This window comes from Oryza glaberrima, chromosome 11 (genome assembly GCF_000147395.1).
Source record: "Oryza glaberrima chromosome 11, OglaRS2, whole genome shotgun sequence".
NCBI classification, from domain to species: Eukaryota; Viridiplantae; Streptophyta; class Magnoliopsida; order Poales; family Poaceae; genus Oryza; species Oryza glaberrima.
This window is the reverse complement of record NC_068336.1, coordinates 18,537,268-18,563,381: the sequence shown is the minus strand read 5'-3', so window position 1 is coordinate 18,563,381 and position 26,114 is coordinate 18,537,268. Positions and strand designations below refer to the sequence as shown.

Sequence of the window (26,114 nt, the reverse complement as noted above, 5' to 3'; positions counted from 1 at the left end):
GGTGGTGAGGAGGCCGCGGCGGTTGAGGGCGGCGCGGGGCGTCGGTGGTCAAGGACGGCGAGGAGGCGGCGCGGGGTGGCGAGGAAGCAGTGCGGTCAAGGGCAGCGTGGGACGCGGGACGCGTGGGGCGGGGCGCGGGTCGCGGGGCACGGGGCTTTTTTCGTTGCGAGGAGCGTGTACCTTTTTTTTTTATTTTTGTCGCTCCAAACGTGTCGATGTACGTTTCTAGGTTGGATCGCGTGTCTGCTTTGGCTTCACCATCACCAATCCGGATTTTTTAAGTAGTAGGGATTTTAATGACACAGTTATAAATATATGAATTGTAATGACATTTATCTGAAATAACATATTTACAATGGCATGTATCGAATTAACCCTATATATATAAGACTTGTGAATTCATACGGCTGTGTAATTTACCGCTCCAAATAGCTAATTACGTGTTTTTCGTGAGCACGTTGCCTGAACAGGTAAACGGTACATTCAGTGAAAAAAAATCTTGAAATAATAGTAATAATTGATATTCAATTAGTGTTACGCTAATGGATTACTCCATCGTTCCATAAAAAGCCAAGGTAGGCATGAAAACGGAGCGGATGCGGACGGATAATGTTCATACCATATTTGTTTTCATATTTCTTTTGCCGGATACGGAAACAAATACGGATTATCTCGAATACAAATAAGAACCGAATATGATTAGACACAAATTCGGAAACAAATTTTTCTCGAAACACGAAAACCAACTTGACTTTTAATATAAACAAATATCAACATATATAATTAGTTCATTGTATATAAATACAGTATAATTTACAAATATTTTTTAAAATTCAAATAATATTAATAGTGTGGACTAGTGTTAAGAGATGAACTACTATTTAAATCTAAAAAAAGTATAAGGAAGATCATAGAGTTATAAAGAAATGTGGTATGTATTAACGCCAAAATTTGGTATGCCCGAAGTTATTATCGGCCTAGAGTCAGTATCGGCTTCAGATCCTTGGAATCGACCGATGGGAGTCGTCAAATTGCCTACAGTTGTGTTCTTGATGGAGTCGGATCAATTAAAGGAAATTTATCCAGAAGAGTCCGAGTTCAAGGAGGAAGCGGCATGGCAAGTGTATCTATTAATTAGAAATAGTTTGTTAGTTTCCTTTTATCTTTAGGAAAGTATGTTTAGTGTCCAATAAGGACTTTGTGTTTTCCTTTTATCTTTAGGAAAGTTTCTTTCTTGTCCTACAAGGACTAGTATCTACCCATGGGTATAAATATGTACACCTGAGGTCATTGTAATTAATCTCTCGATCAATACAACTACTCACGGCACATTGCCACCCTCTTTCCCGAGGGTTTTGCTTATCATCCGGCGGAATTTGCCACCTAACGCGGGGCTGCATCGGTTCAGTTCAATCTCCGGCGAAGGGGTAAGTCCTACGTTCCGGCGGCCTTGTGAATCTATTGGCTACGTTGGTGTTGTTCAAGGCTGCATCGCTTCGATCTCTTGGATCGTTCTGGTTTGGTTGATATATCTGCCTACCTGATATCTCCATTCTATCTCTAATTGCATTGTGTTTAGAGACGCATCGGTTTAGTTGAAACTGTATTGGTTATGTCTGGTCTTCTGTCTTAGCCGATATATCTCTACAATCACAATGCTGTTGTAAATAGATTTGTTATATCCATCACATTAGACAGATCTATCGGATCGAGTAATAGATTATCATATACAATCTCGTGCTGCATCGGTTAGGTTCAACCTACTAGATTGTTGTTGATAATATAAGTCTTGTTAAGCCGATAGGTTCATGCTAGTGTTTTATCGGGGTGCTAGCCGGTAAGTTATCTGGACGTTGCATCGGTTTATAAGGATTGCATATACATATAAGTTGGATTTAGCTGATGACAACAAAGGTTCCATTGATCTATCTAATCTTGTGGATTTTATGACATCGGACCTCCAGCTGATGTATGCTTTAACCTTCGGATCAATACTTCTATTATATCATCTTGTTAGTCGATTGGTTTCTACTGGATTATCTTGCTATACTAGTGTTATTTATCGTCATCAGTCAATCGCCTTTATATCATTATCTATATTAGACATATAGTCGATAGCTTAAAACCCTATCGTTATCGGCTGGTATCGGCATCGGCTGGAATCACTCCATCGGCTTGTCAGCCGATCGGCTCATTGATATGCTATTTGCATATCTTGTCAGTTGCAGGATCAAATTGACTGGCACGGCCACATCTCACTAAACTTTGGACTTACACTGGAGCTAAGCATATCTCCCAGGCCAATGTGTGTTTTTCACGTCAACAGTATGTCTCGTAGCTTCTGCGGATATCCGAATAGCACTGGTCACCGGATATTCGAATCATTATCCGTATCCGACGGAAACCTCGATACTATATTTTTATTCGCATCCGAAAGAAAATATCCGTATTCATATCCGTATCCGAACAATCCAAAAATTATCCGATCCAAAAGGTATTCGTATTCATTTTTCTTCGGAGCGGACTTCCGCTCTGTTTTCATCCCTAGACAGACAGAGGGAGCATCTTTGTTTTGCACGGTGAATTAACGCCGTTGGTGTGAGTGTGAAGGGTCAACGGTCAACCTGGTCGTCGTTGAAGAGAAGTCCCTTGACTTGCTGACTAAGAAACCTTCCTTCCCCTCCCCGTAACCGTCCAAAACAGAAAGAGAGCTAGAGAGAGAGAAAAATCTCACGCCTCTCCCCCTTCTCCTCCATTTGTTCACCTCCCCTCGCCGCAATCCCCTCCACCTCCACCTCGCCGCGATCCCCTCCCCGCATTCCATTCTCCTCGCCGGCGATCCCCTCCCCCATCCCCTTCCAGGGGCTCGCTCTCCCTCCTTCCGAATCCGCTACGCCCACCAATGGCGGCGTCACCGGCATGGGGAGACCTGCCTCTCCTCGTGGTCGGAGAGATTCTCCTCCGCCTTCCTTCTGCCGCCGATCGAGTTCATTGCGCCGCTGTATGCAGGCGCTGGAAGGAGGCGGCGGAGGCGGAGGCGGAGGCGGCGCGGCTGACTTATCTATCCGAGGCCGAGGCGGAGGCGATGGAGATGGCGAAGGCGTGGGGGCCGTTGCCGAGGGTCGCGCGCATGGCCCAGGGCGCGCTCGACCCTTCCCTCTCCGACGCGGGCGCGGGTGCGGATGCGGCGCCGCCGCGTCCGTGGGCGGAGATCCTCAGACGCCTCGTCGCTCACGTGGAGGGGCAGGAGGCGGAGGCGGTGGATGGGGAGGAGGCGGGCGCGGATGCTGCGCCGCGGCGTCCGTGGGCGGAGATCCTCAGACGCCTCGTCGCTCACGCGGAGGGGCAGGGGGCGGAGGTGGAGGCGGTGGATGGGGAGGAGGCGAAGGAAACGACGCTGCGGTTGGCCCGCGAGGTCGTCGACCTCCTCTCTCACGCCGAGGCGGATGAGGCCCCAACGGATGAGGCGGAGGTGGAGGCGCTGCACATGGCGCGGAAGCTGCTCGACCGCCTCCTCTCTCATGCGAGGCCGGAGGAGGTAGAGGAGGACGCGGAGCAGGAGGCGCTGCGCATGCTCCGCGTGGTTCTCCGCCGCCTCATCTCTATCGCCGAGGCGAAGCAGGCAGCGGCGGGGTCGCCGCCGTGGGCGGAACTACCCTACGATGTGATCAGTGAGATTCTCATTCGTCTCCCCTTGCTGGCAGATTACTCCCACTGTTCTGTGATGTGCGTCAACTGGTACCACGCCTCGCTGGAGTACCCCTTCGTTCTGCCTCAGTTGTTCATGATGACTACCGCCGATAAACCTGCTATGCTCAGTTTGGTGGATGGTACTACCAGGATGGTGAGAGGGTTTCCAGATTTTTCCCGCTCTGCACGTTTGGTGAGCTCGTTCTCTGGTAGCTGGGTTGCCGCAGCACTCGATCAGGTTAGAGCGAATGTGCTCCTGAGATTTGATGCCATGCACCTGATAGATTTACCAGATCATTTCCAGCACCAGCGCTTGCCCCACATGCTAGTTCATGCTATAGCACTCAACACTTGTCCCGCAGATGATGTCTCCAGCAGCTACATGGCAGCTGCCATTATAACTGGTGACTACCCCATTGCCTTTTGGAGGCCAGGTATAGGCCAGTGGGTGCCACCGGTATTGGATAATTGGAGACCACGTGAACCAATTGAGGACTTGATTTACTTTAGCAGTGACTTACATGATGGATTTTATCTACTGCATGGACACGAAGAGCTAGTTGCTTTAGTGCCCGAGTATGGCGATGATGGAGGCCCGGTTCGCTCTAGTGATGATTCATTTCACGTGCGCTTGGTGAGATATGTGTTTTACGCAGAGGCACAGCAAATGGCACAACGTGATCCTACGGAGCGTATCGTTGCGCGATATCTTATGGTTTCTAGAGAACAGCTTCTTATGGTCCGGAGGTATGCAAACCCTGGACAGCATACCACCTGGTTTGAGATCTTTAGTCTGGAGGGTCAGCACGCCTTGGGGCCTGACTTAGTTGGAGCAACATGGCGGAGGTGTCCTGTTTTGACTGGCCGACTACTCTTCTTGGCCCGTGGCTGCTCGGTTGCGATGGAGACAGGCTTTAGTGATAGACAGTCCAGCATCTATTTTTTGGATGATACATTAAGCTTTAGAGATGTTGAGCTTATACTTGATGGATACTATGATGTACCCTTGTCATGACATTGGGAGGATGCAGTATATGGACGGTGTGGTACACCTGTACTCACCGGAGGCCCACCGAGCGGATCGCTCGCCGTGGCTTTGGCACTACCCTTAGAAAGTCTACAACATCAAGTCAGAGGGAAGATTCCGATTTGGTTAGTATTCTTGGCTTGAGCCGCAAATGTCTCTTTTACAATCTCCACAAAGCAACATTGTCATCTATGTACATATATATCCATGAATGAAATGCTTGGACTTAACTGTGATCTTTACATGTCAGTTTAAATTGTATATTATTTGTTCCTGATAGTCATTCATATCCTTAAAAAACTAGTTTAGGAATATTCTTATGAATGCCAATAAAGAATTACTTTAAAAAGTACTATTGATAGGCGATTAGGCGTTCTAGGAAAAAAAAACTATTGACAGATAGCTTAGATGTCCATTTAGGGTATTGCTGCAATAAACTTTGAAGTTAAATGGCAAACTTTTCTAGGAAGTTTATATGACTCTGTTGCTGACATATTCATGGATCACCCTTTAGTGTGCAATATAAATGTTTTATGGTCATACATGTTTGAACAACTTGGTTTCGTTTCTGCTTCCTGTCTGCTTGAAACCTAGAAGGTGCTTATTTCATTTCAACTTTTTAACAGAGAGCTACATGTTCTCTGTAGATTGTAGAGCTGTTATGAGGTTCGAATTTTAGTAGTTCTAGATTAAGAATAACCCGTCGCTATCCTAAAGTAGGCCACACCTGAAAACCTCGAAATAATTGTTCCTGAAGGAAACAATTTTCTTCTTGTTCTTATTATTTCTGGAACAATAGATGATTATACACCAGATTTCTTTTGTTTCTATTGATTCCTGTGGCTGCTTACAAATATGTTAGTACCATTGTACTAAATGATAATGGTTTATAATGCAAATAAAAGCTACAAAACTTGGGCATGCAAAATGCGTGCGCAATAGTTTGCGATTGATGGTCACATTTCTGCTAAGGTGGTGCGGATTTTCTCTCTGCTTGTATTATTCCTAGATGTGGTGCTGAACTACAATGTTGGTGGATTAACACCAAGCATCTATTATTATGTGCGATGAGAATGATTGATGTGGTGCAAGCTGAGCACCTGTTTCAACAAAGTTTTGATCCCTGCTGGCAAGATAAACAATTATTAGTTGTGCTTTATCTCTCTTTCTTTATTATATCTGATGCCTAGGCCTTGGCCTTCTTGCAGTCAGGTTCTTAAGATTCTTGCTGGTTATGCTTTGTTTAGACTCAAAAGTGCTTCACTTTAATCTCGAATATAGTTTAAAAATTTGTTCTTTCATCTGGTGCTCTAAATCCAAATGTCTGAAATTCTGAATGCTTGGGATTCTTCTTCCCCAATTTGTAGTTAGAGGATCTTTCTTTTCTGCTAAATGAGGAATAAATTGTATCTTGCCTATCTTTCTATTCCCTCATTTTTGTGAGTTATAACCTCACTCTGAAACACCTATGCAGGGACTGATAATATGGAAGTAATGTTCATTCTATCAAAATTTCTGCATTCGTCTTCAAATGTTGCTTTGTCAAAACTGCATGTCTCTGCATATATCAAAGCTGATACAATGTCATGCATACCTCCATATCCCAATTATATTCATGCTTATCCAGAAATTAATTACATGGTAGTACATACAACCAACAGATGGCTTTATAGTACTTTTTGTTTTGACTTTTGACCAGCTCCGTCATCACTTCGTTACATGGTAGTACGTACTTATGTGTCAAGAAGTAATGTTTATCTGCATCAAGCAGAATAACTGGTGCATCTAGTTTATGGATCTCAGATTTGGGTATTTGGCTTTATAGTACGTGTTCATAGTTTACTTTTTTTTTTTTTTGTTTTGACCAGCTCCATCATCACTTCATTACATGGTAGTACATACTTATGTGTCAAGAAGTAATGTTTATCTGCATCAAGCAGAATAACTGGTGCATCTAGTTTATGGATCTCAGATTTGGGTATTTCCTAAGTTCTATCTTCTAATGCTTCTTTTTCTGCGATCTTAGGTTTATCTTTTCTTTAGCTAGTTGCAACTGAAATTTGCATTATTATTCAGAATTTCAGATCAGAAATTGGGAAACACCGGTCAAGTATTTGTGTAGCATTGTGCAAGTGTTATGTTATCTGCCAATCTACCAACTACCAGTAGTTCTTACTTATTCAGGTTAGCTTTTACTTATAATTATGCCGATAATACCATGTTACAAACAGTAGCTATGTAACTATGCAAGAAAAATAAACCTTATTGTCTGAAATAATAATAGGAGAATATACCATTTTAAGCAAACATTTAACGCTGAAATCAAAAGTATCTAGTCAGGTAGTTGTGCCATTGCAGGTGTACAAAGGTGCAGAGCGCCTTTTTGCTGGGCTTGCCCATCTCAAAGCTGTGTTGACTTTATCAGTTTAAGAAAATTGTAGTGGATTTAGTTCAACACCTACATATTTTAACATCTATATCTGCCTATACATCTGCAAAATGGATTTTGTCAGATGCAGCATTATATGTTCAGTATCTTAAAATTAAGAAATATCAGCACCATCTAGAGGGTATATGAAGAATGAAATGGGATAGCCATCCACACGCTACTTGGGCAAAGGAGTTTTTGTTTGTTCAGAAACTTTCAGGACTACTGCTTTGTATTGATATGTAGCCACGCTCACATATGCACGCACAAATACTGAATGTGATGCAACATCAATGTTTGCAATTCTGAATGGAAGGTGACACTGAGATGAGATAACTTTCTTTCTTTTTATGGCTTTTGTCCTGATTCCTGAAACAAGAGAACTCTGAACCCTATGCTCTCCAATGGTCTAAGTACAGAAAGGAAATCATTCAGTTACCAGTTAGCTTTGCCTCTGGTTTCACAATTTCTATTCTGATGCCGATGCATTAATTTCATCTAGTAGTGACCAGATTAGCAATAACATCTTTAGGTAGTAGTAGATGATGCCTGCTGCTTGATTGTCTATATAACACCCAAAGTTTCAAAAAGAAAGTAACTGCTAATCTGCCAATATTTTTGCATGTATTATGATGAACAGTTTTGTGCACCAGGAGCATATCTGGACCATCTGCTTGGTATTACTACAGTGAAAACGATGCAGTAGAAATTGTCACCAGCAGTACAACTAAGTACTGCTGGTGAATGGTCCAAACTGAATAATTTCAATGACCTGAAGACGTCCTGGGCCAAGCTTGGCACAAACAAGTTTGTGGTCATATGGTAAAAGGCTGAGGAAATGCTACATTTATTGTCTTTGTGCAAATTTCCTAAATTTGTTATCTTTGTATGTTCTGCTACTTGTTGATACAGAGTTGTCGGGGCTAGAGCAATTTGTTAAAGAGTAAAGGTCCTCATAAGTAAAATCACCAAGCATTTCATATTCTATTCAATCTGATAGCATAAGAGTACATAATTTTCGATCTTGCTCCTTGCAGAGGCTGGTGACTCAAATGTATTCATCTTTCATTGATTGCTGACGGCTATAGTTCTGATGACGCTGTCAGCGATTCCATTTTCTCTGAATACCATAACGACAAACTTCTTGAAATAAATGAGCCAAAGTACAAGGAGAGCTTTATGGAAATAAAGGCCAGTACGCGTTTGCAACAGAAATACAACAATATCGACAGAGGCTGGTTAGTTCACAATTGTCAATCTTCTGAATGCAAAACCATCCTTAAAAATTAAGACTACCATCTGTTGCATTGATCTGATTGGATGATTGCACTCAAAGGTTTCTTCTATGATCAATTGATTGATGTGGTAGCTCACAAATATGTTTGTATCGATGAAGCAACTTGTAATGGTTTATAATTCAAAATAAGAGCTACAAAGCTTGTTCATGCATAATGCGCGCACAATAGTTTGAGATTGATGATCACCTTTCTGCTAATTGCAGGTTGTCTTGGCAAGTTTGGTGCGGTTTTCTTTTCTCTGCTTGTAGATATATCTATATTACTCCAAGTAGAGATGATGGACTACAATATTTGTGGATTGACACCAGATCTCTTATTCTGTTTGATGAAAATGATTGATGTGGTGTGCAAGGTGAGGCTGTGAGCCTGTTTTTGACAAAGTTTGATCCCTGACGACAAAATAAATACAAACTCCTAGTTATTTATTTGGTGGTGTTTGTTGTTAGCAGGTGGTGCTTAACGTGTTAAAAATGCTGTCAAGAATCGTGGGCATGTTGCCACTTTTGCTGAGAAATTGGTCCACTACGTGTAGTATCCTCAAGACTGGCAGCTTCTGTTTTTCAAGCTTACTGTACAACGGTTTCAGTTGGGTCACTTTATAACACCGTGAAGCTCCTTCCCTCCTTACGCTTTACTACACGCTAACGCTGACCATGACCTACTTTATTCTTCATGTTCTCAAGGTTGTAGTATTCTTTCTTTCTTTGTAAATAGCATATATACTACCAGTACCACCACTACTACTAATCATTTCTTCCTATATACCCACTACAAGCATTAACTCCTTCCTATAAAGCAGCCTCCAGGTTCATCCACGTCATCAGTGTTCTTCAGCCGTCCGATCAATCCGTCTGCTCAAGTGCCATGCCATCGGATCAAACTGTCATCGAGTGATTCGTAGATAGGCGATTCGAGACGACGCCAGCAGCATCGTCCGCAGACACCAGACGCCGCCACCTTCCGGTCCATGCGTCACCGGCTGCTGTTGCGACGCGGGACAGTCGCGTGCTTTAGGATGGCGGCGGCTGCAGCCGAGCGGATCTGGCTGTTCGGCTCACCTCATCCAGCTTCAACTACCCTCAGGTGAGAATCCTTCAGTCCCCTCCCTAATTAATCCCCAGTAAATCAACACCCGAATCCCCTTTGATCCTCTCCAATCCGTTCCTCTTCCTTTTCTGTTTCGTCTTAATCACAAGCAATTACATTAGTAACTTCCACAATCAATTGCGGCAATAGGCTAGGCACCACGATTAATTCCATTTATATTATGTTGATAAGCCTTTCGTAATTCATCCAGCAACCATGTCAGTCCTCAAATACCGTCCTCCACATCGGTGGATGCCATATTGCAAGCACCTGAAACAAGCAGTCAGTCTGAAAGGTCAGTATATTATGTGTTGCTCCTCATCTCATAACAATTTCCCCCTCTTTTCAAAAAGCAATTTGCCACAGGAACAAGATGAAAAGTTTTCACCAAATTATTTTATGCTTTGTGCCATCCTAGAGAAAGAACCACTATTGGTAAATCTTATACTTACATTGAGTACTGCTTTAGTTTCTTCAGAAAATGATTGTATTACTTGCAACCCGTACTAATTCTCCTTATTTCTTTAATATATAGAGGATTTCTTACATTAATTTGGGAGAAAGCAGAAGAATTCTTTTAAAGCAGATATCCTTCCTCGGTGAGAGAACAAAGGGGTTTTTCACTAAAGCAGATAACATTCTTTGGTATGTGTTCTGTAGAGCTCAACCTACCTTGTTTTCCTTCTGTCTGAATTCATCTTTTGCATTTCCTAATCGTAGCAATAACATTTCATAAACAAGCTTTAACTCATGCATCATTCATGTATTTGCAAATATGATAGTTACTAAGTTCTAATAATTTGTAAATAGTTGTGGTGATTGAATCTGGAAAAAAAGGTTTATCCAATGGATGTGCAAATTTCTTCATGTTTTTCACTAGGACATGGTCGTTCAAGACATCAACGATCGCACATTTCAGTCCCTCACCCTGACTATGCTGCTATGCCTGAATCAGGCCACTGATGTAGACAGATTTTGGATACCCATGGAGATATAGGTTGGTTCCCTAATTTATCACTTTAGTTTGTTTTAACAATCTACAAATTAACTTTGTATGCATCCTTTCATACAACCAGCCAATGTACATGTTATTGCTCCCAAGTATCTGATTGTCTGATGTATGTGTTGGCAACTTTTTGTGACAAGTTGACAACCACGATCGCAGCACCTAACGCCTTGTGGTGATCCTACAGTCGCCAACCACCTCAATCTAGCAAAAACTAGACCAAGATGGGTTTTGATAACTAAACCGGCTAGCGAAGCCGATATCTAGATAACTACCCGTCTCGTGGGCAAAACGGAAGGTTTTTAGGACAAACCTACAAAGAGGTGTCGCACTCTCGCAGTGGCGGCGGATGATTTATGGCGCAAATCGACAAAGATGGACAAACTAAGAGAACTAAAAGCAATATGAAAAACGATTCGATTGATTGATTGTAGATTGGTTTGTTACAATTGAATCGGCCATGTCCCTTATATAGGGGTTGGTCTTGCCCTCTACACGTCCAACTTGGGATAGAATCCAAAGGAAACCCGAAACATACCTTCCCGAGCAAGGAAACTTCGAGACCCGGCAAAACAGACCCGGACTTGGACTTGCCGGTCAGACCGGTCCTCAACCGGCGGTTTGACCGGCCAACACACGGCGGTCAGACCGGTCCACTCGGAGGAAACCGGCAGACTTCCAAACTTTGGCAATTTTTCCTATTTTACTCCTAGGTGCCAAATTTGGGTGTAAACACATGCCCCCCTGCCTTTTTGATGAACAACGTGAATCTAAAAGCATAGAATATGTTTGGTCTTAGGGCAATAATCCAATTACCGGCCATAGCACCTCTTAAGCGTCTTGCCGAACACTCGGGAAGTATTTATTCAAGTATTTCCCATTGATTGCTCGCTAAAAACGCTCCCCTTGAAGTGTCTCCAAAAAATATGCGTTCCCTCGAACAATGCCGCATACTCGATAAAGACCTTCCCAACTAGAAGACCACTTACCGAACTCCCTGGATCGAGTACCCAAAGGCAAAATTGTCTTCCAAACCAAGTCTCCAACTTGAAACAACTTTGCTTTCACCCTTTTGTTGTACGCCTTGGCCACCCTCTTCTTTTCTTTCTCTATCTCTTCCAAAGTCTTCAAGCGCTTGTCGATGACTTCATCAAGGTTGTCTCCCATCAATGTCTTGTAATCTTCACTTGATAGATCATCTTGTTTGATGTAACGAAGAGAACCTAGATTTACCTCAACCGGTAAAACGGCTTCTTGACCATAAACCAACTCAAAAGGAGTGACTTTAGTGGCACCATGTTTAGATAACCTATGCGCCCACAATGCTTCAGAAAGCACCTCATGCCACCTCTTTGGGTGTCTCTCAATCTTCTTTTTTACTAGCTTCAACAACGTCTTATTACTCGACTCGGCTTGTCCATTAGCCTAAGCGTAGTAAGGAGAACTCAACAATTTAACACCATAAGATTCGGCAAAACTCTTCACTTCCTTAGACATAAAAGAAGCACCTTGATCCGTAGTTAATGTTTGCGGAATACCGAATCTATGGATAATATGCTTCAAAATAAAGTCAATTACCTCCGTATGAGTCATATTCTTAAGCGGCTTCGGCCCACTTGGTGAAGTAATCCGTAGCAACTAGCACGAACCTATGTCCCTTTGATGACGAAGGATAAATTTGACCAATGAAATCCAAAGCCCAACCTCGGAATAGCCATGATTTGATGATAGGGTTCAACACGGCGGCGGGCGCCAATTGAACATTGCCGAACCGCTGACAAGCTTCGCATCCCCTATAATATTTGAAACAATCTTCAATCATCCTCGGCCAATAGAACCCTGCTCTCCTAAGTAACCAATTCATCTTGTGGGCCGATTGATGAGTTCCACAAATTCCTTCATGCACCTCTCCCATAGCCACTTTAGATTGATCTTCATCTAAGCACTTCAATAAGACTCCATCTATATTTCGGCAATATAAATCTCCATCAAGCAATGTGTATTTGAACGCTTGCCGCCGAATTTTCCGATCAACCTTAAGTGTAGGATCCTTCAAATATCGAATCAAAGGAATTCTCCAATCTTCTTCTGTTTCCTGGGCACAAATATCCGAATTTACAATTAATTCGGCCTTTAAATCAATTGCGGCGTGCCCCCCAGCGCTATGTCCAGAACCAGTCAGACCAGCCATAAGGGCCGGTCAGACCGCCCGTGGCGGCCGGTCAAACCGGTGACCAGGGGCGGTCTGACCGGTCGCATGCCGCTGGTCTGATGGGCCGAGCAATGCCAGTCAGACCGCCCCTGGTCTGCTATTTTGCCACTTTCGCACAAAGGTTTGAAATCAAGCACCGGCTCTTCTAATACTAGAAATAATCCCTTCTTCACATTATAGCCAGATGCTTGTTGTGCCAAATCATTTGCTCTAGAATTATCATGCCTAGCAATATGTCTAATAGCAAAATTATCAAAATTGGCAATAATATCCAAACATGAGTCAAGATACCTATTTAGTGATCCGTCCAATCATTTGTAGACTTCGGTAACTTGTTGCACCACCAATTCCGAATCACCAAATGCTTCCACGTGCTTAGCTCCAATCATCTCCATCACTTGTAAGCCGAATAATAAAGCATCATATTCGGCTTGATTATTTTTACAATAATATTCCAGACGACCGATGCCTCATAACACATGCCATTAGGTGAAAACAAAACTACCCCTATACCTGACCCTCTTTGCAAGAAGAACCATCAAAATAAATCTTCCAAGGTATAACTTCAACAATAATATCTACATGATGGTCTACTATAAAATCACAAACAATTTGGCCTCTCATAGACTTCAACGGTTCATAAGCCAAATCATATTCAATCAAAGCATATGCCCACTTGCCAATTCTCCCTCTTAGAATTGGCCTTTGCAACATGTGTTTAATAACATCGGCTTGACAAGCAACTATGCATGTACTAGATAACAAATAATGCCTCAATTTGGTACAAACATAGTTTAAGCATAGACAAAGTCTCTCTATAAAAACATACCTCGTTTCGGCATCCAAAAGATGGTGACTCAAATATGTAATGATATACTCCTTGCCATCTTCCTCTTGCGTCAAAACGGCACCAATGACTTTGTCTTCGGAGGTAATATATAACCGAAAAGGCTTTCCGGCTTTAGGCGCCTGCACAACGGGTAGAGTAGACAAATACTTCTTCAACCCTTCAAACGCCTCTTGTTGTTTTGCCCCCCAAGTAAAATCGGCTTCCTTTTTCAAGCGAAGTATAGGGACAAAAGCATCGATTTTACCCGCTAGGTTAGAAATAAATCTTCTCAAATAATTCACCTTACCTAGCAACTTTTGGACTTCCTTCTTGCATGTCGGCGCTTTGAAATCACGAATCTTTTCTATCTTCTTAGGATCAATCTCAACTCCTCTCTCATGCACTATGAATCCTAAGAATCTCCCCGCCAACACATCAAAAGCACATTTAAAGCACATTTAAGTGGGTTCATCTTCAAACCATACCGGCGCATCCTCTCAAAAGCTAACCTCAAATCGGCTATATGTCCCTCCATACCATCCGATTTGACAACAATATCATGAATATAGATTTCTAAGATAATACCTAGCAAATCATGGAAAATTAAATTCATTGCCCTTTGATATGTTGCACCGGCGTTCTTCAATCCAAAAGTCATGACAACCCACTCAAAGAAACCAACAAATCCCGGGCAACTAGAAGCCATCTTATACATATCCTCCTCCGCCATAAAGATTTGATTGTAGCTGGCATTACCATCCAAAAAACTAATCACTTTATGACCCGAGGCATTATTAATCATCATGTCGGCTATAGGCATAGGATATTCATCTTTGGAAGTAGCTTTATTTAAATCTCTAAAATCTATGCAAACTCTAATCTTACCACTCCCCTTCTTCTCCACCGGGACTATGCTAGAAACCCACTCCGCATAAAGACATGGCCTAATAAACCCCGCCTTCAACAACCGATCAATCTCCTCTTTGACTCGGTCATATAGCAAAGGATTAAAACGACGAGGTGGTTGTTTATAAGGCCTAAAACCCGGTTTAATTGGAAGCCGATGCTCAACAAGCTCACGGCTAAGACCCGGCATCTCATGATACTCCCATGCGAAGCAATCCACATACTCCTTAAGTAGCTCGATTATTTTAACCTTATAATCGGCTCTTATATTTTTGTTTACAAAAGTCAGCCTTGGTTTGGTTCCATCACCTATGTCTACTTCCAATGGATCGGCCTATGTAAACCCTTGTCCAAGCTTCTCTACTTTATCAAAATCTTCAATAGTTTCACCAATATCGTTCTTTGTAGACCGATATTCTTGTACCCTCTTTTGCAACCACTCTAAATTAGCTTCTTTACTCATTATACAAATTTATATTGCCTAGCCATGCTACACTAGCCGGCTTTACAGAGATAGGTACAAATTTGCCATCGGACATACTAATGAAATCATAGCTAGAAAGATCCTTCCCCGATAAGCATTGAATATTCCCATGACGCCACTCAAACGTAGCATCGGCCATTGCAACCTCGGGCAATGTATCCGCTTTAACAATCTCAACATCATCGCCGTCCCATTGAATTAAACATTGATGCAAGGTAGAAGGCACACAACAATTGGCATGGATCCAACAACGACCGAAATAACATTGTAGTTACCTTGCACATCGATGATGAAGAAAGCGGTCGGTAGCGTCTTGTTTCCCACGGTAAGCTCCGCCGAAAAGATACCTTTCGCCTCCGTTGGTTCACCATTGAAGCCATTGAGAATCATGTTGGTCTTCTTCAACTCATCATCCCCACGCCCCAACTTCTTGAACAATGAATACGGCATCAAGTTCACGGCAGCACCTCCATCCACTAGCATCCTAGAGACCGGCTTTCCATCAACATGACCTTTGAGAGAGGCTTCATATGACGGTTTGACCCATCGGGCTTCTCAAAAACCGCATCTTTAGGACCTAGTGAAAATTGAGCAACCTCGGCTTCATCCATAGCACAAAACTCCATAGGCAACATACACACCATGTTGATATCCATGTCTTCCTTTGGAGATAACTCATCTTTAGCAACTGATTGTTCTTCTTTCTCCTCTACAACAACCGGTTCTTCCTTCTCTACGGATTTACGCCCGGTAGTGGTCGCAACTCATTAAATCTCCTATCTCTTTCCTCTTCGGCCCTCTTCTCTCTCAATTCTTGGGCCCGAAGACGTTGCAACCTTCTCCTTTGAGTAGCCGTCAAATCCTTAGGCATCCACCTAGGTTTCGGCTCTGTTCCAGGAGGTATGTAATGCCCCCTGTTGAGTTTACTTGATAACGATGAAGCCCCCGCACTACTCCTTGCAAATCTCCTGTCGAACCGGTGCTGGAGCCCGGTCAGACCGGACGTAGACCACCGGTCAGACCGGCCAGATGCGCCGGTCAGACCGACATTCGGTCGGCGGTCAGACCGGCCTGAGGCATCGGTCGGACCGTCTTTGGATCGGCGGTCAGACCGGCCTGATGGCCTGGTCAGACCAGCCGTATGGCTGCGGTCAGACCGGCCAGAAGGCCTGGTCAAACCGGCCGACTGCGATGAGCTGGTACCGGCTTCGGGTTTGTTGCTTGAGGACTCTCCAACTTCATCTCCAGAAGGTATTGGCACATCATGAGACCCCACTTTTATAGTAATCACTTCCAAAGTCCTTGCCTCCACCTTAACACGCTTTCCTTCTCTCTTTTCTTCATTGGCCCGATTCTTACCATAAAATCGACCATTGTTTGGTGAAGACAACCGCTCATGAATTGGCCTCCTTGGTCCTCCCAACCTTGGTTGAATTGCATTAGAGGCATATGATTGAACATTGGCGGTGTTGCCCCCCATGGCATATAGTAAGGATAAGGATAACCTGGCGGCGGCATTGGATAAGGACCTCATGACATGTTTTGAGAACAATGATATTGAGGTGATTCCGACTGTCTTGGTGAATGACCAAATCGCTCCCTAGGAGGTGATCTTGGTCTTTTCCCCTTGTTGCAAGCTTTCTCACCACCTTGCTTCTCATATGGAAGGTCACTTTAGTCTTCTTAGGGGCTTTAGAAGTTGAAGCTTCGCTCCTATTCTCCTTCCACACACCAACCTCCGGATTCTTTGGCACCATCATCTTGGGTCTAGGCTTTCCAATGATCACTCCTTTTCCCTTAGTTGATTCGGCTTGCTCCGGCCGAATCAATACCTTCTTATCATCAAAATTAATTGTGTTCACCAGAAAAGGATCATGATCAAGCTTCATCTTGGAACCATCGGTGAACTTCAATCGTCCTTCATCTATGGCCGATTGAACCTGTCGTCGAAACACATTGCAATCATTAGTAGAATGAGAGTGAGAATCATGCCATTTACAATAAGCTCGACGCTTCAATTCTTCTTGAGATGGTATGATATGGCCTTTAGGTAATCTAATTTGTTTTTCTTGCAAAAGATAATCAAAGATTTTATCACACTTGGCCACATCAAAACTATACTTAACCTCATTTTGCCGATCTTTACGAGGAGTCGGCATTAGATTAGAACAAACAAAAGGCTTGTTTTTGTTAGTCCATGACCACTCAGCAACATATATATCATGATCACCTTCACCTTCACTATCACTAGCTTCAGGGTAATCAATCAAATTAACATTAGGCTTCTTCTCATATGGTCTAACAAATTTTTTATTATCTTTAACCCGGCTTTCCTGAGCCAGAGCCTTTTGCATGAGTTGACTAACATCAAGAAATTGTTGGCCATCTAATCTTTCTTTAATAGGAGCAATTAAACCATTAAAAGCAAGATCAGCCAAATCTCTATCAGTTATATTCAAGCTATAACATCGGTTTCTAACATCTCTAAATCTCTTAACATAATCAATGACAGATTCATTATACTTTTGCTTAACTGATGTTAAATCAGATAACCTAAGCTCAGTTTCACCAGTATAGAAATAATCATGAAATCTTTGTTCTAATTGAGCCCAAGTATGAATAGAATATGCCGGTAAAGAAGTAAACCATGTAAAAGCAGTACCGGACAAAGATAAAGAAAATAAGCGCAATTTAAAAGTATCACTATTAGCCTCTCCACATTGCGCTAAGAATTGACCTGCATGTTCCCATGTGGTCCTACTATTCTCACCACTAAATTTGGTAAATTCGGGAACCCTATAACCACGAGGATATGGCACATTATCATAGTAATAAGGATATGGCTTTTGGTAAACCTTAGCACGATTCCTAGCTTCAATCCCGAATTTATCCCTAATAATCCCACTAATCAATTCCTCCATATTATCAGGCCTTTGTTGATTTTGTGGTGGATTTGGTGGCCTAATAGGTTGTGCTTGCGGCGCAATATGATTATATTGGCCTTGCCTAGTATCGGGAGGATACCCCTAGAAACATCACTATAAGCATTAGGAACATGTGGGGGAACTTGGGGATTAGTAGTAGCAGTAGATACAGGGGGATTAAATGTTCTAAGATGATACAAATAAGCATTATTTGTCATTGGATCTACCCCCTGAATTGGGACGATTGCGTCGGTCTGACAGGTCCAGGGCCCGGTTTGACCGACATCCAGAGGCACGGTCAGACCGGCCTGAGTCCCGGTTTGACCGCCAGGGTAATACCCGGTCTGACCGGCCGTTAGGCCGGTCTGACCGACGGCGAAGTCGCGGTCTGACCGGCCATCAGGCCCGGTCGGACAGGCTGTGCGCCGCCCACCCCTCACCGTGTTGTTGTGTTCTTGCCCCATCGGTTCTACTATTTATCTGATCTATAGGGGCTTGGCTAGCACTGGTAGAGGCTTTATCTTTGAACATAAAATCGGCCATGAGAGGGCCGAATCTAGTCCTAAAAAATCCTTCAAATTGATTCTCAATAGATGCATCTAACTTATTTTTAAAAGTAACCATAGATGAATCTATTGTAGATGCAATTTGTTGTTGGATAGATTGTGTTACCTGTTCATTGCTTACCACATTGGAAGTAAACTTAGGACGCGGCCCGGGCTTGATGATCACGCCTTGACGAGTCCTAGTGCACGCCCTCATTAGCGCCTCCTGTGTGATCTCCTTAATGTATTCCTCCATGGACTTGTGATCTTCCCCTTCGAAATCATCCAATGTGATTGGTATCCCATTGGCCGGCTCCACCTCCGTCTTGGATGGCGGCGGCTTCGTCATGGCGAAGTCGAAGTTGAGTTGATGTTGAGCGGGTGTCCCTAGCGGAATCGCCAAAAATCGTGTTGGCAACTTTTTGTGACAAGTTGACAACCACGATCGCAGCACCTAACGCCTTGCGGTGATCCTAGAGTCGCCAACCACCTCAATCTAGCAAAAACTAGACCAAGATGGGTTCTGATAACTAAACCGGCTAGCGAAGCCGATTTCTAGATAACTACCCGTCTCGTGGGCAAAACGGAAGGTTTTCAGGACAAACCTACAAAGAGGTGTCGCACTCTCGCAGTGGCGGCGGACGATTTACGGCGCAAATCGACAAAGATGGACAAACTAAAAGAAAACTAAAAGCAATATGAAAAACGATTCGATTGATTGATTGTAGATTAGTTTGTTAGAATTGAACCGGCCATGTCTCTTATATAGGGGTTGGTCTTGCCCTCTACAGGCCCTCCTCCACGTCCAACTTGGGATAGAATCCAAAGGAAACCCGAAACATACCTTCCCGAGCAAGGAAACTTCGAGACCCGGTAAAACAGACCCGTACTCGGACTTGCCGGTCAGACCGGCCACACACCGCCGGTCTGACCGTCCCTCAACCGGCGGTCTGACCGGCCAACACATGGCGGTCAGACCGGCCCACTCGGAGGAAACATGCAGACTTCCAAACTTTGGTAGTTTTTCCTATTTTACTCCTAGGTGCCAAATTTGGGTGTAAACGGTATGATGCAATATTCAGGCACTAAGCAACATTATTTATTGATTTGCAGTGAGTTTTTACATCATCTGATGTTTCTGCTCTTAGTTATATTCTCCATCATCTTATCCTAGCCCACTTATGTGCTGAAGCTGCACTTCCGGTAATTGTGGTGGTAACAAGTCATTGATTCCAGTCCTGAATTTGTTGCTTGCACAAGCCATGGTGAGCTGTCTGATGATCCCTGTCCTAGACTGCAAGTTAATTCACTGCTACATTAAAACCTTGACTTTGCAACCTGCAGTCTCTAATGGTGTACATGTATCATTTACTTCTGCCATGTTTTTCAGGTGAAGGATGGAATCAAAATATATTGGTCCTTGGCTATATTTTAGGTGTTTATCTTCTCCCCACTACATATCTAAGCTTTTGAAAACATCCCATATCAAGCATTTCTATTTGAGAAACTTACATGAACTTTGATTAACCCCATAAAACTTGGTAGTTCCTTCTACAGTTAAATTATGTGATGTGTTTCAGTTTCATGATCATAGATAAATCATTAGGTAACCTTTTTTTAGTAGATGTGCTGAAAACATAAAAAATTGGATACCCAAATAACTCTAATTGCATTTGTAAAGTCAAGACCCAGATCTGAACATATTTATATACTACCTCCATTTTTTTAGTTGACGCTCTAGTTCATTCTGAGACTGTTTTTTTTATTTGACGCTACTAGTTCAACCCTCCTCATCACGTTGGCTAATTTCCGTCTTTGCCCTCCGTCTCACCACTATCGCGCCGCCACCTCGGCCTCCACGCGATTGGACTCGCCGCCGCCGCCGCCGCCTCCTTCGCACTGCCACCGTACTCCAATCCGGGGTGAACCCACCCCAAGCGGTGGAGCAAGCAAGAGTGGGGGCTCGAAGTGGTGGCGCGGGGCGGCGAGGCGTGCAGGGAGCGAGCGGTGGCATGGGGCGGCGAGGCGTGCAGGGAGGAGCGAGCGGGTGGCCGGCAGCAACCATGCGGCACTGCATGCTAGGGGAGGGGCAGCAAGGCGCAGAGGGAGCCGGGCGGCGGGGCCATTGCTGCTGCCGCCATTGTTGTTCTTGCCGCTCGGCTGGAGACCGAGCAGTATTGTAGATATGACATCGTCGTTCTTGCCGTTCAACAGGAGACCAAGCAGGGCTTCTCATCTCCTTCTGCTTCTGCGTTTGTTGTTGCTAGCTGATGGAGTACTGCATATCTAATTGAAGAATTTAGAAGAAGTGGGCAGGATTTATTCAGCTAACCCTCTACTGCAACTAATTCAGTTTTTCAGACATAACCAGTTTCAGAGGTTGCCTTTACTCTCAACTCCCAACTCTGAATCTGTCCTTGTGCTCAGAGTACATGAGAAATCAGCCAGTTAAATGAGTCGAATGAGGAAGTAATTAGCATAAGTTAGCTTGGCTAGCTCAAATTACTAAAGTAGTCCAAAGCTTTTTCACCTTGTTTTTCAGAAAAAGCATGGAGTATGACAATTTAAGGAGTTCTCTGTTTGTATGGCAAATTAGAATTATGTCTGTAATGTCTGTATAATGTCAATTGGAAGAAATCAAATACTCTTCCACTTGCTGTAAGATGTAAGATGTCTGTAATGTCTGAATAATGTCAAATGAATAATGGCTGAGAATTTGAAGACCTGCATCACTGACTCTGATGCAAATTGTTTTATGAAAATGTGAATCTCTGCATCACTGTTTCACTTCTCTGATGCAAATGTCATTTGGTTCAATGCATGAAAAGAACGCTCGAAATGACTGAATAATTCCTTTCAAAAAAAAGGAAATGCCTGTGAATAAAATTACCAAAAAAACAATCCGAAGCACAATTTTGGCGATGAATAAATGATCAGCACATGAGTAAAATTGGGAAGTCACTGAGCTCAAAATTCACTGAGTATCAGGGAGTACAGTGTAGAGTAGCACAATATGTTAAGCTAGAAGAATATTCAGTTTAGCTAGAGTAAATCACTTAAGTCTAATCAAGAATAAATTACTCTTAGAATAAATTACACATGAAGATGACTTGAGCACATTTTTTTCCCTCTATCACTCTTCTCTCACTGATTCTCCCCCTCCTCGCCTGTAGAGAAAAGACATTGGTAATAAGTGATCAAGAGAAATGCTACCAATACACAAATCAACCTAAGAGAACGACAAGTACCTGAGATAAAGTTTAGCATCATTTACCACCTCAGTATTGCACGTCAGTTGCAACGGAAGACGTCCTTGCCTTTGAAGCAGCTCTTTTCTAATGTGTGGAACATCATATGAGTTGTTACCATGGGTTCGTAAAATTTCTTTCATGCATGCATGAAGAGATAAGAAAATTCGATTGGCTTTGTCAACGGAATAATTTTGAAATGCCTGGTTCATAATACACCAAAAAATCAACATGTTAGCTCATACTCCAAGATCAAAAATAACATCACAAAACTTATTCAAGATCAAAAGGTTGCATATTACCTGTTCCACAACAGCCACAAGTTCTTCGGTTGTTTTTGATGTTGTTTTGTATTGGATGGCTTGAATGGAATTAAAGAAACCTAGATCCAAGATGTTCAGATCAGGTGAATTTGCTGGCTGACATATAAGTTTTATGTTGAAGCCATCTTGCTTAGCAGCATCACGAAATAATTTATCATTAATTGCAACATGGGGCAGAGCATTGTCTCGTTGAATGAATATGGGTTTGTTGGCGTCTTCACGTGGCCACTTAGCACGGATAGATGGTAAAAGTTTTTCAATCATAAAACTCCTAACAACATCTTTTGTAATTGACTATTGGTTTCATCTCCATTGTCCCTGCAGGACGATTTGCACTAGACCGCTTAGCTGCTGTGTATGTGACAAATGGGAAACAACCAATTTTACCATAAAAAATGCAACTGCCGCTAGAATCAAACCTTGGTCGAGCAAGAGCGGTCAAAAACATTATTTTAGGGATATAGTTCTTATTCTGGCATCTTCTTACAGGTTGCTCATCTCCTGGAGCTGTGTAGTACCTCTCTGTCTTTCTTGTAATATTGAACCATTTCTCATCGATAAAGATGTAATCGAACAATGCTTTGAAGATAGGATCACCAGGAATACTCCTTGGGTCAAGCATGGCTAAGCACCACTTTAGCCAGTCAACCCTATTTTTCTTAGCCAAGTAGGGCTTCATGGCATTTGATACGCGCTTTATAGTCCCTTCCGATAAGTATTGATAAATAGTCGATTTGGGCGGAGTCGCGATACAAATCGATCCGGCTTCTGAGCGAACACGCTATTGAGCCCCGCAATCGCAGCACTACGTCTCCTCTGGTTATCAACCGTGTCGAAACCCGGTTGACCTCGCCGAGAAGGCTAATCCTTGCATGCGATTCGAAGAACACAAGCAAGAACAAGATAGATTGCAACCAAATTGCATATGAATGATTAAGCACACGAATTTGGGGTTCCACAAACCGATCTAGCGGCGAAACTGTTCTTGACAGAATAATCTAAGCAAAACCCAACTCTAAACGATGACAGCTACTGAATAAATGTGCTTAGGGACGTCCTAGGGTTGCCCTAGGGTGCACACCCCCTTGGGCTAAGCCCACGACACAGTTACAAGGCCCAAAACTCAAAATCAGATTCGGACTGGATGAGATACGTGGCTTGTTTTGCAAATTCCCGACAGCTCGGTATGAATTTTGACATGGGACCAAAAACCATCTGAAATTAGACTCCATAAGCTTTCCAACAAGTACTCATGGGCCTCGAAAATTCCTTCTAGATCAGCGGCCAGGTCCGTTTGAAGTTGATGCTGTCAGGAGGCCCGAATCCGAATCCAAAACGTGTACAACTTGATCTCTTGTCTTCTATGGACCAAAAGTGACATGGTGAGGTAGAAGTAGACTTGGAGAAGGTCTTGGTTTGGTCCCCAATCAACTTCTTTAATCATCCATGCATTAGTTACGCTCGGTCTCTTTTCCTTCGCCCAAGCAAGTACCTCTGCAAACGAAAACACACAAAACTCATTGTGTAGCAATGTTTGTTCAAATATATAACAAGTAAATCTAATGTAGAATATATGCACCTTTATTTGATTAATACATAAGGTAGTCATGGTTATATCCGAGCTAGTTATGTGTGGACCCCCGTTTTTATAACAGGAATCAATCGTGTAAACAGTACCATTTCCCTGGATCAAGTAGTCTGGTACACATGAATTCATAGCTGAAATACCAAGTGCACATACACGAGTGTCTAGTACGAATTATTACATCATAAGCCCGCAGGCATAGTCTTAAATCATCGGACCGAGCGGTCCGGAATACATTCTAAAAACAGAATTAGGTAAGGCAGCGGAGTTAAGGCAGCGGCACGCCATTGCCACAGGCAACGACCGTAACTAAGACCTACTGAGCGCCATCGTCTTCATCACCCTCCTGGTAGTAAGCGTAGGGATCCTCCGAAGCTTCATCTCCGACCTCTGATTAAGTTTGTATATTGCACGGGTGAGTACCAACCGTACTCAGCAAGCCACCACAACAACAATGCATATGACAGGGGTATTCAAAGGATGGCTATGGTTCTTTTGCGCAAAGCAAGTTTTGTAATTCTTTTCACAAGCCTAAGACCTAGCACAGACTGATCAAATTTTAGTACCAGTGTTCATATTAAACAATGACGGTTCTGTCCACCATCCATTGTGATCCCAAGGATAGCTTCCCGCCATTGAGTCGTCATGGTTTACTGAGGACGTCCACATTCCCGCCTCTCAGGAAGTGGCTCCATCAGTATAGAAATCATCATGCAATATCCCATCCCACACAAGTTAAGAATTTAGAGTCTAGCCAAGTGTAATATATATCCCGGTGCTCAATAACCGCGAGCACGGCTATTCGAATAGATTTGGTTTACTCACACTGCAGTGGATGTACACTTTACCCGCACTCCGCGACTGCCCAACACATGAGCCTCGTCTCAACACATGAGACCTGTCACGGCAAAGCTTTTCGATAACCTCGCATTGGCAGTACCCGCTCCATGAACTTTACATCCTCATGCACTCTAGGCGTACACGGTTTCTAGCAGTGAGAGGAGTTTTGGCGCACCCGGGAAGGAAAGACTCACACATGCATTAAGTTATAATTATGTTTAAATTTTCACATGGCAGTCCTACCGATGGCGACACCACTGTAGACACCCGCCTCGCGGTTCTACCAATGGCTGCCCCACCGTAGAGCCCCTGCCTCACACATCAAGAAACCACTATGTATGGATACTGCCTCCGCTCAGCTATCTACTCCGCTAGGTCTATACCCATACGAGAAGTGCGGTTGTACGGGGGTCGTTTCATGCTTAACTTCATGGCTCGGTCCTTAATTGACCGGGGACGGTGCTAGCCTTTTCCGGATACCACCCAAATCCTCCGTCCGCCCCAGTCGAAAACAGTTGTTTAATTTTATTTTTCCTTTCACAAATCATGTCATCAACATCATGGCAATATGGCGCTCATGTCTCCACATGCCGTATTTCAATTACCTTCCCAAAGGTAATTGCCCAAGCATATAGCATTTGATAAATATGAGTATGCATGATTCTAGAGTAGCATTTCTAAGCATTTGTCATAGTTGACTAGGGACTCGTACGTAATCATGGTTACAAGGGAATAAGGGTAAACAATAATCAAGGTATGGCATATTCACAAATAGGATGTTCATCATTGCATGCAATCTTATTTGTAAATAAAATAATTTCGCAATTGGGATCAACATGTTCAAAGAATAGTAATGACTTGTCTTGCTCAAAGTCTTGCGGGTCTTGACCTTCGCTTGGATCCGCAACTCCCTCGGGCTCTAAAATTACGTGCAAAGAAACGATTTGAATTCGGTTAGAACTTAAATAAAGATCCAAGTAAATCCAAGAAGATATCGAGCACGGAAGTCGGTTTCTTACATTATCTATTTTTGTTCGTGAAATAGAGCTAATCCGATCTTAATTTATCCATCCTAAACTATTTCGTGGTATAAGCATTTTATTAGCACAAGTTTTTAATTTAATTAGCCCGAGTATTACATCCATTTAATAGGTTAGAAATTTCCATCGCGGGCTAAATATCGGACAAAATCCTAAAATTATCTTATAATATTGTACGATTTAATTTAGTCTATGACTAAATGATTAAATATAATACACGGCTAAAATCCCTAGTAATTAAATCCGAATTTCTACCGTGAATCGATTACTTATAGAGATTATACAAAAATAATCTATAATAATCTATAAGAATTCATCTAATTGTTTAGTTATTAATTACATCTAAATTACTACCGCGAATTGATTTCTTATAGAAATTACCAAGAATAATCTATAATTTATATTAAATTTTGCAATTCTACGACTATAATTAATCTATAATTAAATTCTAATTATTTTAAATTTTCTAAACCTCCTTAACCTCTCCCTAATCTTCTATTTTTTTATATATCTTCTTTTCTTTTCTTTTCCCTCTTCTTTTCTTTTCTTCCTTTCTCTTTTCTTCCTTTCTCTCCTTTTTCTTTCTTCTTTTCTCTTTTCTCTCTCCCGGCTCCTTTATCTCTTCCTCTCTTCTTTTCTCTCT

The 26,114-nt window shown here is 42.8% G+C and overlaps 1 protein-coding gene across 4 annotated transcripts; it reads left to right on the top strand.

The window, feature by feature from the left end:
- The first annotated feature begins 2,702 nt into the window (after positions 1-2,702).
- Positions 2,703-21,162, top strand: LOC127753711 (uncharacterized). 4 transcript variants are annotated; one of them, XM_052279134.1, is made up of 12 exons: positions 2,703-4,842; positions 7,786-8,094; positions 8,183-8,383; positions 8,647-8,795; positions 8,893-9,126; positions 9,243-9,526; positions 9,741-9,824; positions 10,065-10,174; positions 10,410-10,526; positions 19,227-19,452; positions 19,549-19,700; positions 19,826-21,162. In XM_052279134.1, exon 1 carries the CDS (start codon positions 2,903-2,905, stop codon positions 4,703-4,705), a length of 1,803 nt encoding a protein of 600 aa, XP_052135094.1. In that variant the 5' UTR covers positions 2,703-2,902; the 3' UTR covers positions 4,706-4,842; positions 7,786-8,094; positions 8,183-8,383; positions 8,647-8,795; positions 8,893-9,126; positions 9,243-9,526; positions 9,741-9,824; positions 10,065-10,174; positions 10,410-10,526; positions 19,227-19,452; positions 19,549-19,700; positions 19,826-21,162. The 4 variants fall into 4 exon arrangements, with proteins under 4 accessions (XP_052135094.1, XP_052135095.1, XP_052135093.1 ...); XM_052279135.1 differs by lacking the exon at positions 19,227-19,452 and having other exon boundaries at positions 7,786-7,967; XM_052279133.1 differs by lacking the exons at positions 7,786-8,094; positions 19,227-19,452.
- The last annotated feature ends 4,952 nt before the right edge of the window (positions 21,163-26,114 follow it).